At 47.0% G+C, this 14,368-nt stretch overlaps 1 protein-coding gene across 6 annotated transcripts in view; it reads right to left on the bottom strand.

Annotated features, from left to right (window-relative positions):
* PXK (PX domain containing serine/threonine kinase) overlaps positions 1 to 14,368 on the bottom strand; it is a 68,816-nt gene that overhangs the window by 12,079 nt on the left and 42,369 nt on the right. For 4 of the 6 annotated variants that reach the window (XM_015422136.1, XM_015422140.1, XM_015422135.1 and 1 more), the window contains 6 exons: positions 13,670 to 13,748; positions 12,912 to 12,960; positions 11,070 to 11,147; positions 9,420 to 9,506; positions 7,925 to 7,994; positions 6,338 to 6,400 (listed from right to left, as the gene is read on the bottom strand). In XM_015422136.1, the coding sequence (XP_015277622.1) occupies positions 6,338 to 6,400; positions 7,925 to 7,994; positions 9,420 to 9,506; positions 11,070 to 11,147; positions 12,912 to 12,960; positions 13,670 to 13,748 (426 nt within the window). The remainder of the gene's footprint in view (positions 1 to 6,337; positions 6,401 to 7,924; positions 7,995 to 9,419; positions 9,507 to 11,069; positions 11,148 to 12,911; positions 12,961 to 13,669; positions 13,749 to 14,368) is intronic. The other 2 variants (XM_015422138.1, XM_015422137.1) reach the window with 1 other exon arrangement.

Raw genomic sequence — 14,368 nt, 5'->3', positions numbered from 1 at the left:
GAACGGCGATGAGCCGGGGGGGGAAGGCAAGGGGGGGTGGAGGACACGGGGGAACCAGCGGGATGGGGGGTACTTACCTCCTCCTGCTGCTTCCTCTGCCTCCCCCCTCCGTGAGGAGGGCCGGCTGGACGGCGCTCTTGAGGAGCGGGGCGGGCTCCCTCTCCGGGCTGTGGGGCTCGGAGCCGGGGGGGGGGAAGAGAACAAGAGGAGACCCAACTAGAACACAGTAGGCAACATTTTGTTGCGGGTCTCCACTTGTTACTACCTATTGCCCTCCCCAAACACACACAGGCATGCAAAGCTAAATTTACTGATTATCCTGAGCCACATAAAATTGTATAGTAACGTCTACCACCACCGATAATTTTTTTTTTAATTAAATCTAACTTCTGGGGGAAGGAAATACTCCTAGCCATTTCATTTCAAATACTGATTATGCAGTTATGTTACAAACCCTTTTAGGGTGTTCCGTGGTTCATAAGTAGAACTATATCTAGAAGAATCCACACAGCACTGAAGGTGCCTGCCATATCCACAAGTACACAGTTCAAGTACCACTGCTCAAAGTAAGAATGAGTTAGGTCCTATGAAGTACAGGAAGTGGATCTTTCCTCACATTCTTTCACCCAGCAACCCCATAAGACCTTCTGAAACCAGGTGGTGGGAGTCAAAAGAACACTGTGAACAAAATGCCAAGAAGGCTTGCCAGTATTACAGGGGAAAGTGTGCAAAATTGTCCTCTTGTGCAAGTGAATACTCCATTCTGCTGTACTGCCTACTCCAGCAAGAGGGAGACAAGGCAAATGCACATCCTTACTAAAGATCCACATCATTTTTGCTCCATGAGGCTCCATTGACTTAGATCATGAATTTATGCAGCTGCATAAATGAGTTTATGGGGCTGCAGGGAGAAGGGGAATGTGGGGAGAAAGATCTAATCCCTTATTTATAACAAGGGGGAAAGACGCACGCACACCCTTGTGTCCTAATTCATATCAATAAGGACAGTCGTAAAACACACACACACACACACACAAAAACCCAGAAAAGGAAAAGATTAACCCCAGGCTGTTTAGAGGGATTCACATGACCCTCCCTGTGCACACCACCCAATAGTCTGGTTGTTTGAAGCAACTGTGGCATTTTCCAGGCCATCAGGATAGGTATTGCTGGTAGGAAAGAACTCTTAATCATGTAAACGGGTCATTCATGAGGATAACATGTATGCATGCTAACCTTCTCTCCCCCAGAGCATTAAACAAGTCTCATATGGGCTTGTCCATGATGTGGCTTTGCTACAGGCCGGTGCCTAGCTGAATCTGATTTTTGACTTTGTTGTTGTTGTTGTTCAGTCGCACAGTCGAGTCCGACTCTTCGCGACCCCATGGACCAGATCATGCCAGGCCTTCCGGTCTTCCGCCGTCCTCTGAAGTTTGCTCAGCTTCCTGTTCGTTGCATCTATGACACTGTCTAACCATCTCATACTTGTACTTGCCCTCTGCTCTTCCCCAGTAGCATATTGGACACCTTCCGACCTGAGGGGCTCATCTTCCGGCGTCATATCTTTTAGCCTTTTGATACTGTCCATGGGGTTTTCTTGTCAAAAGTACTGGAGTGGGTTGCCATTTCTATGGAATCCAGTAGTGGGAGGAACCCCATCATCTTTTGCTTCAGCTTTGCCTGTCACTATTAACACTATTAACACCGCCTCCTTGCCCGGTCTGATGGCCTCTGTGCATTCCAAATGACACCTGGATTTTGCTCACAGCCCCAGTCCTGATCCTGTATCCACTCACACCTGTGAGTACCAGCAGTTTAAGGCCACTTGTAGTTATGTGCTGTCAAGTTGCTTCTGACTTATGGCGACCCTATGCATTAATGACCTCCAAAATGTCCTATTGTTAACAGCCTTGCTGAGGTCTTGCAAACTGAAGGCCGTTAACTTCCTTGACTGAGTCAATCCATCCCATGTTCGGTCTTCCTCTTTTTCTGCTCTCTTCAACTTTCCCTAGCATTATAGTCTTTTCCAGTGAATCTTGTCTTCTCACAATGTGACCAAAGGACAACAGCCTCCACTTAGTCATTTTAGCTTCCAGGGAGAATTCAGGCTTGATTTGATCTAGAACCCACCGTTTTGTCTTTTTGGCGGTCCATGGTATCCACATTTCAAATGAGGCGACTTAGAACTCAGATCACATGCCCTGTGTAAATGCCGATTATTAGATTAGAAAATTCTTAGATTAGAAGATTTGAAGTGGGTGGCTTTGCAACCAAGGAGTCACTGGGCAATTTCACACTAGAGCTGCCTCGCGGTTGTGCCGCCGTTTGCCCCGACACTATTTGTCAATTTCACACCCGAGGCTGCGGGGCTGCATTTGACCCGCGGCTTCGCCCGATTTCCTCCGCAGTTTCGTGATCCTCAAAAACCAGGATCACGAAACTGCAGGGGAAATCGTGTGAAGCCATGAGTCAAAATGCAGCCCCGCAGCTTCGGGTGTGAAATTGACATATTTGTGTTGGGGCAAACGGTGGCGCAACCACGAGGCAGCTCTAGTGCGAAATCGCTGGGTTACAGCACTCCTTTTCTTGCCTACAGATAGTGCCTTCCATTGAAATGGATGGATGATAAAACACACATAAAAGAGATACCACAGAGCTGGAAAACGTACAAAGGAGGGCAACCAAGATGATTAGGGGGTTGGAGTACCTTCCCTATGAGGAAAGGCTGAAGAGTCAGGGACTTTTTACTTTAGAAAAGAGACAACTGCGGTAGGACATGACAGAGGTTTATAAAATTATCCATGGGGTAGAGAGAGTTGACAAAAGATAAATTTTTCTCCCTCTCCCAAAATCCTAGAATTCGAGGGCATCCAATGAAGCTGATGGGCAGTAGATTCAGGATAAACAAAAGGAAATACTTCTTTACATGGAGAGTGATTCAAATGTGGAATTTGCTGCCAGAGGATGTAGTGATGGCCACAGGAATAAACAGCTTTAAAAGGGGATTAGATAGATTGGTGGAGGATGTCTATCAGTGGCTACTAGCCATGGTGACTGAGGGGAGACTCCACATTCAGAGGCACTAAGCCTCTGAATCCCAGTGCCAGGAAACAACATCAGGGGAAGGCCTCAACCTCCATGCCCTGTTGTTGGCCCTCCAGAGGAACTGGTCGCCTACTGTGTGACACAAGATGCTGGACTACATGGACCATTGGTCTGATTTATTTATTTTATTTATTATTTCAATTTATATACTGCCCCTCCCCCACAATAATAAAAACAGAGATAAGAGAGTTAAGACAATATAAAATATAGAGTATAAAAAGCAAACTATTTACAACTGATAGCAGTGGATCCAGCATTAAGCCCCAAAATACACTTAACTGGGAAAGGCCTGACAGGAAAGCTCAGCCTTACAGGGCCCGAAAAACCTAGGGAGGTCCTGCAGAGCCTGAGCCTCATCTGAGAGGGCATTCCACCAGGATGGGGCTACAACAACTGAAGCCTAGGGGACACCAAATGTGTGCCCCGAGTGCCCGGCAGCACCAGTATGCCGCAAGATGACGAATGCAGCCATCAAGGGGGGTTTGTAAAGGGATCCAGCAGGGCTCTTCTTATGTGTGATTTCAGAAATGCCCCAAAAGGACCCCAACACACTACTGTTCAGCAGATACATCCTTTCCACAGAATATAGAAGCCCTCCTCAAACATAGCTTTGCTGGGAAACGCTTCCTCATGGCAGACTGAGATGGTGCTTTTTGATTTCATCTATATGGAATTCCACCTGACTCTTCGTTAAGGTTAGATCCTGACTAAGGTCGCCCAATGAGATTTAAGGCTTAGCAAGTCTGAACCTGGGTTTCAAAGTCCTATTCTAATTGCTAGACCACACTGGCTACCCGCTATGGAAACATTTTTAAATGGTGACAACAGCCCAAACAACCCCCACCCAAATCAAACATAGCAGAATTACCATCAGTATACCAAAACATTCTGTGTCTATAAGATCACGATGATATTCTAAATTGCATTCAGCGTATACAAGGTTTCCTTTGTAGCCAAGCATCAGAAGGAGGTTTCAAAGGAGACACTTATATTGCATTCAAAGGCTTGGTGTTAAGAAGAAAAACTCCTTTTCAATTTAAGTAGACACTGAAGAGAGCTTCAAAGGGGGTGGGGGGATAGGCGGGAGAGAGAAGCCTCTTCCTTCCACAAAATGTAAATAGCCATACTGTCTAAATATTTTCCCCTGCCATAAAAAAGAACAAACATATATATTCCTGCGGTTTCATCTAATCTGCAGCTGTCTGCATGATAGAAAACAGATAACAGGAGTTAAAAAAAACACCAAAACCAGGTTACAGCAGAACATGCAGCTTAATTCAATTGAGAGCAACCAGACCCAGCAGCAGAGACCATCCAGCGATCTCAAATCTGATCCCATCTCATGTGTTCCAATTGTGGCTCAGGCATTCTACGCGAGAGGGAGGGCCAGGGGCCAATCAGCAGGTCAGCCTTAATTTACAACACAGGAATTAACCACTCGCTGACTGACAGCCTTGTGAAAATTCAGACATGAAAGAAGTTGCAAACCTCATTTTTAAAAGAAAAAATTAAACAATTCCACATGAAGTAGCTCCATGAGGAGGGCAAAGGCAGACAAGGTCCCACAGCTGGGAAGTGGGCTGTTCCTGTTGTTTTCTGAAGGGACTGGGATGCTCCTGAAAAGGCTGGTATTTCCCCACCTCTTCCATCAGCTAAGATCTCGTTATACCTCCAAGTGGGATCTGTGACGGAGGAGGATTGTGTGTGTATATACAGCACTGTCAAGTCGCAGCTGACTTACAAGCGACCCCCCCCTAGGGGTTTTCACAGCAAGAGACTTCAAAGGTGGCTTGTCACTGCCTGCCTCCAAATAGTGACTCTGGACTTCTTTGGTGGTCTCCCATCCAAGTACTAATTAGGGCCAACCCTGTTAAACTTTGAGATCGGGCGAGATCAGACTTAGCCTGGGCCGTCCAGGTCAGGGCAGAGGTGTGGCTACTCTTCAGAAACACCCAGGAAAATAAGCTTTGGCTCTTCACTGCCACCTTCGGCATGCTAGGTGACTTGACAGGGGACTTGGCTCCGATGAGCACCTGTCACTGCACTAAGAAAGGGAATCAATTCGTACCGTCTCAGGTCAATGGATCGCCTACTTCAGCGTGGTAATACAGGACTGGCAGAATCCTTCTAAAGCAGCTTGCTGTGGTAAAGAGCCTTTCCCATTCTTCCACCAGAGATCTTTCTGATCCCTACGATGTAGCAGTCTGTGCTGGCTGATCTACGAAGCAAGTGGCTACCCTCACAGGATCAAGCGGAGGGTGTCTTGCCACATCTACAATTACTTTTGCAGAGAATGCTTCTTACTAGTGCTAGATAGGAGAGTTCCATGAAGAGTCATATCTGGACACGCCAAGAGACTGTGTTTTTATTTTGTCTATGTTCCAACCTTTGGATCCCGTATTTCCAGAAAGTTCAGAACTACTACCAACAAGTTGAGGGGTTGGCACACAAAGACATATATGAATTTGATTTATCTGGTACTTTTATTATTATTTTTTAATCTGGTATTTTAGATTTATGTGGTACTTTGGAACATTCAATGTTTTTCACATACATCGTCCTGTAATCCTGTACAACGACCCTTTGAAGGTAGGTCAGTGAGTGAGACAGTGGCTTGCCTATGGTCACCTAGGGAATTCATAGTAGAGGCACAGTAGATGCCCGAATTCATAGCTCAGCTTCTTAGTTACTACCCAACACTATCACTCCTTCTGTTACCAGGCTCCAACTGCCAGAAGCCAACTGCATCGGTTCCCCCAAATGACCAAGATCCTTCACTGACATCTCAAACAGCAGCCATGCGTGTGCTGTTGACACAGAGGTGGAGTATTAAACCGGGCGTACACAAAGGAGCCGTTGAAAGACAAAAGCAGAGAGCACAGATAGAGTCAACACACAGGTAAGTCCTGCAAATGTGGTTTGCAATACAACACAAGGCTCACGGGTTATTGAGAAAGGCAGGGAGGTGGGCCGGATTAAAGCAGCACAGACTATGAAGCAAAGACTGATCAAGTGTGAATACAGAAGCCGCGAGACAAGGAAGCTGGAACCGTTTCCTGCACAACTGCGAAACCTGGAATTGGAACTCTTTATCTGGTTATACCGTAGAACGAAAGAAGACTCTTAAGGGCAGACGTTTTCTCTCTTGTAAAGGTTAAAAGTGGTCCATCTCATGCTGAGCAACAAAACCAAGGCAGAGGTGGGGAGGCAGCGTGTTGACACTCTAACTCACCTGTGGTGGAGGGCGGAACAGGAGAGGAAGGCGAAGTCATAGGTGAACTGGCCCCAGAGCCTGCTGAAGGAGAAATGCAAACAATTGCTGGCGCTGCAGTGCTTAAAATGAGATTCCTTATTGGAACAAACAGCGGACCCACCAAACAAGCACAGGCAGGGAGGGGATTATATCAAAGCAGGAAAAGGGAGACCTAGTACAGCATGCGGGCCCACCATGGAATCCTGTTGGGCCAAGTAGTGCGATTGGGCAGCACCTTTGCCATGCAGTTCACCCACTTTCATCTGTGCTTAAGACAAAAGCACTATCAGAACAGCAGTGAACAATAAAGCACAGAAGAGTCATAATTCCAACAGAGGATTTTTGCTGGCTTTACACTCAAGGCCACACTGTGGGCTGGGATAGGCTAGAAGAAGAAATTTACAGGGAGGTTCTGCCGGATCAGAAGCTGGGGTCAGCAAACAGTGCTGAACGAGATGAAGTGTTGTCGGTGAATCCCTGCTAAGAAGGCTCGGGAAGAACTGAATTATTGTCTACACCAAGGAGGGGACCAAACTAGATTCAGAAGAGACGTGTGAAAGCCTTATTTAAAAGAAAACAAAGACAAAATTGAAATGCAGCAGGGGCAGACTATGAATTTGATTGGAGGGTATGTATGTGCATACTTAATTTCTCTCACAGATTAGGGTTTTGTTTTTTAAGTCATGCTTCTCAAGCTGCTTCTCTCTCCCCAGGTCCCCTTCTCCTTTCTTCCCATAGATAGGAAGATAGGAACTCTCAGTCTGGGGCAAGTGATGCCTTGTATTCTTGGTGCGGGGGTGTATGTCAACAGTGGAAGGGCTTCTAGTGTTCTGGCCCCACTGCTGGACCTCCTGATAACACCTGTTATTTTTGGCCACTATGTGATAGTGTGTTTGACTGGATGGGCCATTGGCTTGATCCAACATTGGCTTCTCTGTTATGTTCTGTTATGTTCTAGATGGAAAACCAGATCAGCTGTGACTGCTGTTGATTGGAAAAGTAAGCCATGATGGGTTAAACAAGCGAGTGTGCCCATCCGCATATACGCTCCACCCTTACCAAATTTGCAAGCCTCTTGCTGCCCGATTTCAGTTGTGCCCCACCAAGAGGCTGTTCAGAAATCTCCCACATGCTGTCTAGTTTGGATCCATTACATGAACTACGGTGTCAAAGGAGCTGTGTACGCGATCACCCTTACTCATGGCAACTGCACCTGGCTCCCAAGCAAGCAATCTGCCCAACTGCTATAAAAATAGAGGGGGGGAAACAGCATTCCAGGGCTCAACCCTACATTAAGGTGGAGCACTTAATGTGTGTGGTCTACAAATGAACTCCACCACAGACCAGAAGTAACCTATAGGCACACATCTCTTCTCATGGGGGAAGAAACTTAGAATTTCTTTTATGCCACAAGTCACTAGCCCAGAAAAAGGTCCCTCCAACTTTACATTTGGCAACCTTTAAACAAGGAACAATAGAAGTAATACGATTTCAGTGTTTCACGAACAATTCACCAACTCCCAGACAAAAGAGCAACACAAGTTCTCCCTGGGTACAGCTGGTTACCTGAATTGTTTGAGTTGCTGTACTTCATGGTTTGTTCTTCCCCACTCTCGAAGGCAGAGCGTTTGGACTTCTTTAGAGACAGAAAACAACAGAACAAGAAGGGACTGAAGCATTTCCAGATACTTTGTCAATGGCCGAATCATTCTTTTTTCCCCCTCCTCTGGTTTCAAACTGGTCCTATATTTTACATACACACCAGGCCGGTCTGAATTAGCGTGGGCTGACGGGTTGATCAGACCAGCAGGGACAAAACCACCAGTACAAGTCTTGACTCCAAGGGTTAAACACTCCTCTCAGTCCCCATCTTTAATGCAATCTGCCTGTGCACCTCTGCATAATTCCACTTTGGGGCCCCGATTTCCGCCCCCGCGGAATCGAGGCTCGGGGGAAACCCCACCCCCGCGTGCACGTCACAGGGAAGTGACGTCATGAAAACAGAGTTTTCCCCTCAAATGGCTGTGCCCCGCCCCCAGCGTCATGACGTCACTTCCCTGTGACGTGCATGCAGCGCGTGCGCGCGCACCGGGAGCAAGGCCAAAGTCCCCTGCCGGCAGGTAAGTCCGGACTTGGCAACCCTAACCCTCCCCCAGTGCTTCACTGAAGCTGGAGTTCATCAGAATTGCAACATGCAATCAGTCTCAAAAGCAAGTGATAGAATACGGAACCTGAGTCATCCCTGTGTATTATACTTCACAGAGTCCCTTCCTAGGCAGAATCTGTCCCTCGCTTGTTTTCACTTCCCCCTGAGAAACTGTCCCTCTTGGAACAGAATTTCATGCCGTCACTGCCTCCCAGTGGCATCAAGAATACACCAACCTTTTTGGTCCTGTGTGCAAGGCAGACGGCCAGGGGACCAATGGAGGCTGCATACAGCCACATTACAGATGACAAAAATACAAGTAGCCACAGTCAGACCCCTCTGCACATCTTAGGATCAACAGGCAGGATTGTTCAGATATCCTCTCTCTCTTCATTAATCTAATGCAGATATTACTGTGGGGTGCTGAACTGGGTTCAAATCCCACTCAGCCACAAAGTTTCAGCACAATGACTTGTTGGCCAGCCATCTTCTTTCAACCTAATCTGCTGCATGGACGAAAGAGGACAGCCGTTTAGAGTTGTGTGAAGAAAGGATGGGACAAAAGTGTGGCTTATTATCATTGCTGTCTCAAACAGCTTGATAAAACCTGTTCTACCATTTCTATTAAGAGCCCCCAAATAACTAAGCAGTGTACAAAAATACAAATACATGGCAGGCTCTGCAAGGAGAAAACATTCCGCACCAGAGCAAAAATACAAATTGCTCTCTGGGTGTTTTTTTGTTTTTTTTTTGGAAGAAAGCCTTCAGAAGGGGGAAGGCTATTTTAGAGAACTCTGAAAAGCAGCTGCGTATCCCAGCTTAAATACTAAATAAACATACACTGGGGGGGGGGGGAGAATAACAAGAGTTTGGGAGAACTGGTTTATTTGTTTTGTATATCCTGGTCCATCTCACCTTTCGTGCCAAGATCTTTCTCTTTTTTTTCTCTTCCTCTGACCCGTGATGAGACTGAGCTCTCGTCAGTCTTCTGTGCTGATGGATCTTTTATTAAAAGGAAAAGAAGTGAGATTTAGAACTGGGCACGTCGCAGGTGTTTGCCAGAAGGAAACATTTCCCAACGTCCAGCAGTGTTGCTGCTGTCCCTCCCACAATGGCCTCAACAATCAGTCTCTCCCCACCCCCCACCAATGTTCCCTCTAAGCTGTGGAGTCCTGTGAGCAAAAATTCTACTCTGTGAGCTACTGGCATGAAATCTGTGAGTGAGCAATTTGGCTACTGCATAAATTAGATGGCTCTGGAGTCATCCTGAGCGAAGACAAAAATCTGTGAGCTGGAGGCTGAAAAACTGTGAGCTAGCTCACACTAACTCAGCTTAGAGGGAACACTGCCCCCCACCCCCTTTAAATGCCTGGGAATGGTCCATCACGTGTTCCCTCCTCCATCAGGGGTTCTGCAGGTCGACTGAGGCAGGCTTCCTTACGCAGGTACATGCAGAAAGGGCATCATGTTGTGGGGTGCCCTGTGCAAAACAACATCTTCCCCCACAACTATTCCCAGGGTCTGAAGGGTAGCTAGTGAGCAGAGTTCAGCTCTTTCTCTGGGCATCCTTCCAAGCTGGACGTTATCAGATGGGCACCCTGAGAATAAGAGCAAAGCAACACAGCTCAGCATTTCCCTAAAACGTAAACACACGTAATGTGGAGGAGGAATGCTTTCTTGGCCTCAAAGCCCATCAGCATAAGCAGGAAAACTAGGGCACAGAGGCTAAGGAGGACAAAAAAAAAGTTTTTGACTGTTTCCGTCATTGATTTATGTCTAATCCAAAAAAAATATCTTGCTTTGACAGAGTCGTGGCCTTGCCTGCCGCTGAGCCTGAGGAAAGGAACGCTTTGGGGATGTTTTGAGTGGCCTGAGAGAGAGTTGGGCTCTGCTCCTTTCCTCCTGGGCAGCAAGCAGGGCGGGGGCAGACTGGGAAGGTAAAATGGGCCAGGAGCAAGTCAGGCGGAGTCTCCCCTGTGGTGCTACAGCTACAGCCCCTTCATGGCTGAGGCCACTCATCTCAGACTCGGCCATCGGCACCCACAATGGCTGTCAGCTTACCTGTTGCCTGTACACCACCCCTAGGTGGCGCCACTAGCCAGCTCAGAGCAGAGTAGTCTCTACAGTGCTAGAACTACAGGGGTTTTTGTCCTGATTGCACCTATCTCCCAGTGGCCCTCTAGGGCAGTGGCCCGCTGGGAACTTTCCCTGTAAGTAAGATGGCCAGGCTGCCCCTGGCAGCAAGTCCTGCTATTGAGGACTCCACTTTCTGGCCTGGACAGGCACTCAAAGGGAAACAGTAGAACACATGGTCTTCAAGCTCAGCCTCTCCATCAAAGGTTGGCAGTGGGATCTAACTGCTCAGCTTCTAAAGAGGGTAAAAGCTGGACCCTAGCTCCCCTGCCAGTCCCTGATGGAGAGGAGGAGACTGAAGAGTGTGTATTCTGGCCCCAAGTACAAGCACTGGCTTTCGGATTTCATGGGCCATGCTTCTTATTATTTAACGCAGCTCACTCAGTTTGACTATGGGGTAATCCATAAAAATAAAAAAGGTTCAAGAGTTACCAGTTTCTGTTCTTCTACTAGCCTCTTCTCTATGCATTCTTTGGCAGTCTTCAATGCCTCTTTTAATTTGGAGGGGATCTGATAAGTGAGAGAAAGTTTCCTAGTAAGGTCACAGAACCTAAAGACTGCAGCAGAGCAGACATTCATGCGGCCATTTTCCCTTGTTCCCTTTTCCCCCATTCCCCCCCCCACTAAGATAAGTAGTACAGTTGAACTATTCTTGCTGCCTACGGAGGTGTACAAGGAATGGAGACTAAAAGGTTCAAAACAGGAAGAGCAGTGAAGAAACAAAGGAAAGATCTGACTCGTACACTGAACAGTGAGTGAAATTTGTGGTGGTTAATGAAAGGTATTTCAAAAAATTGTGGATGTTGGTAAAGGACAGGAGTCAGCCGGGTGCAACCAGTAAAGGAAGTTGCTGGGAATAAGCAGAGTAAAGAGACCATGGGAGCATGCACAGAGATCAAGGAAGCAAGAGGCAAAGCACAAGAGAACCTTGAACATCAGAAAGAAAGGCCAATGAAAGAGAGGTGGCAGTAGTTTAGATAAGGGAGAGAAAATCAAAACAATATTTCGGGGGGGGGGGGAGAAGATGCAGCAAGACTTATCAGTGGCCACCTGGGAGGGGACAAAAAAGAGAAGAAACAGGAAGAATGAAAGACACATCAAAACTGTATACTTGGATACCAAGAACAGACAATGGTAGGAGAAGAAAAATAAGTGGAAGCATGAGGAATGCTCTCTGTTCCATATCCAGCCTTGAGATGGTAGCAAAACATTCAACAGGCAACCCATAAAAGTGAATCTAGCATTAGACAGACCAGCCTATTAAAAGGTGTTCAGTGGCTGAGCACTGGCTTTGAATGCAGAAAGTCCCAGCTTTAATTCCCAGGATCCCCAATTAAAAGGCAGCCGATGCTGGGACAGGCTCTGACTGAGACCTTGTAGAGTTGCTAGTCAGAGGGGCGGTCAGACAACGTGCTGAGAACGGGTTAAACTACTCCGATTCTAACCAGATTATATTTGATCTGGATAATCGCAATCACACTTACCTCCCTTATCCCGCCTCACCGCGCAGTCACGTTGCTCCCCGGCGTCTACACTATTGACGTGCGGGAGCGTGTGTTGGCAGGTTTTTATTTTTTTTCTCAGTTTGCGCATGTGCATAGGCGCTCATTCATAGAATGGGGGGGCGAAACTACCATGGCGCATGCGCAGAACCACCAGGGCGAATCAATCCAACCCCTCCAACAAAAGACTTCCCTTGAAACGTTTGACCCAAAAATGGCCTCCATGAGACCCCAAACTCATCTAAACTCTAAAACAAGTGACCGTTTAAATGTCAGTTTTCTAAACATGGTAGCAGAGCTTTGCCTATGCACGCACTGCCGACACTAAAAAAAATGGTGGGCGAAAAGTGGAAGCCTCGGGCAGCTTTCGAGCGGGGAGGGGGTTTAAACCAGAAGTGGCTTGACACCAGAGGAGCGATCACACAGGGGGGAAATGCGGCTTTAAACGGGGGAGCTGAGAAAATACCACTTTGGGACCTGGTAACAAAAGACTCCGGATTAAAGTGCTTTTGAGCCGGAAACCAACAGCTGGGGATGGGAGGCAGATGTTGACTGTGTGATTGTGCATATAAAATCCGTTGCTGAACTGTCACAACACCAGATCAAACGGCACGTCTGAACGCACCCAGAGTTGACACTACTGAGCTTGACAGACCAAGGGGTCTGACTTGGTATAAGACAAGTGTATAGGGATATATTTAACTCTAATAGGGTAAGCACTGAACAAACACACCGTTGGCAGCAACTGGTGACCAGTATTATCCCACTGTACCTTAAATTGTGTTTTTTCTGAATTTGTTAGGAGAACATCACTGAATAACCTGAAGGAAGGAAGAGTGGGAGACATTTTTACCCAAACTAGACAGCAAAGCATTACTGTTCCTTATTCCGTTTTCTACAACCCATACGGCATGTGATTCTCTCAACCATGGGTGTCGAACATAAGGCCCGGGGGCCAGAACCATCCCGCCCAGGGCTCTTACCCGGCCCCCAAGCAACTGGTATGTATGGAAATATAAGGTACTCCCCCCTCCCTTTTATGGTATCCCTTGGAAAAACCCTGGTCTTGCATATGATTAAATACATTGGGGCTTTTGCGGGCTCCCCAGTAAATCAACTGCTTTCACTGCTAGGAATCAATTGCTTTCATTTGTATTTTGAGTAAAAATAATATTGTCAATTGAGTTTTTCCTGTGTCCTTTACAAAGTTTATCTCTCTGGATTACACTTTATGGCCCACATGACATTTATGTCAAATCTGGCCCTCGTAACAAATGAGTTCGACACCTCTGTTAAACAGCTGCTGTGAATTTAACTATTTTTGCAGCAATCACTGCAGTCTAGCAGGGAGCTGCTTCACACTTGCCATGTGATGCTGCACCGACAAGACTGGGATTCAAGCAACCACTCAGGGCCTGGCTTGTGCTAGAGGAGGCTCAAACACTGGACTCTGTGCCATTCACAGTCCATTTTTACTTTGGTCTGCACCGGGAGTAAAGAGAAGATGTAGTTCGACCAATGAGGACTTACGGCATTTGTAAGAGTCGAGAGACAGTTGGCATGCCATTCTTCATGGCTTCAGGAGAAAGAATGGATTCCAGTACAGTCACTAAAGGAAAAGGGGAGGGGGGGAGGGAAATAAGCGACATTGAGGGAAAGAACACCAATTCCAGGTAGAGGCAATACGACTCCTTTTCATAACTGCATTAAAAGCTTGGAAGCATTCCAAGGAGAATGCCTTTCCAGTGATAGCAAGAGAAGCATTAAACTGACTGGTACATGCAGAGTCGACATTCAGCACATCTTTCAACACAGCAGAGCCTTCAGCACCGGTTTGTACTGCTGTGGCAAAAGTCTGCGTCTACAAAGAAAGAGGACAGCAGTGCAAGGCCATGTGCTTCAAGGGGCTACAGGTATATTACGCTTGACCCAAGATGCAAATGCTGCATTTACCTCTGGATAGAGTATGTTTTAAGGCAAAGGACTCTTGAGAAGCACACATTTTATTTGGGGGAGGGGGGGAATTAAAAGTGCTGCTGCACTGCTCCGAAGCACTGTGAGTCAGTACGGGAGAAGGGCACGCAGCTTTCTGTGCTATTTTGATTGAGGGCAGCAGATGGCTCTCTACCAGGCAAAAGAGAAGGGGGAGCATATAGGGAGCAGTTTCAGGTATTGCCCAGTAGCTGGTCAGACATCCTAAGACCGCCACCTTTCTCCGTATAAGAGTCA

Source organism: Gekko japonicus, unplaced genomic scaffold (assembly GCF_001447785.1).
Source record: "Gekko japonicus isolate JY-2015 unplaced genomic scaffold, Gekko_japonicus_V1.1 scaffold292, whole genome shotgun sequence".
Taxonomy (NCBI): domain Eukaryota; kingdom Metazoa; phylum Chordata; class Lepidosauria; order Squamata; family Gekkonidae; genus Gekko; species Gekko japonicus.
Note: the sequence above shows the minus strand (reverse complement) of the source record. Positions and strands in the feature narration are given on the sequence as shown.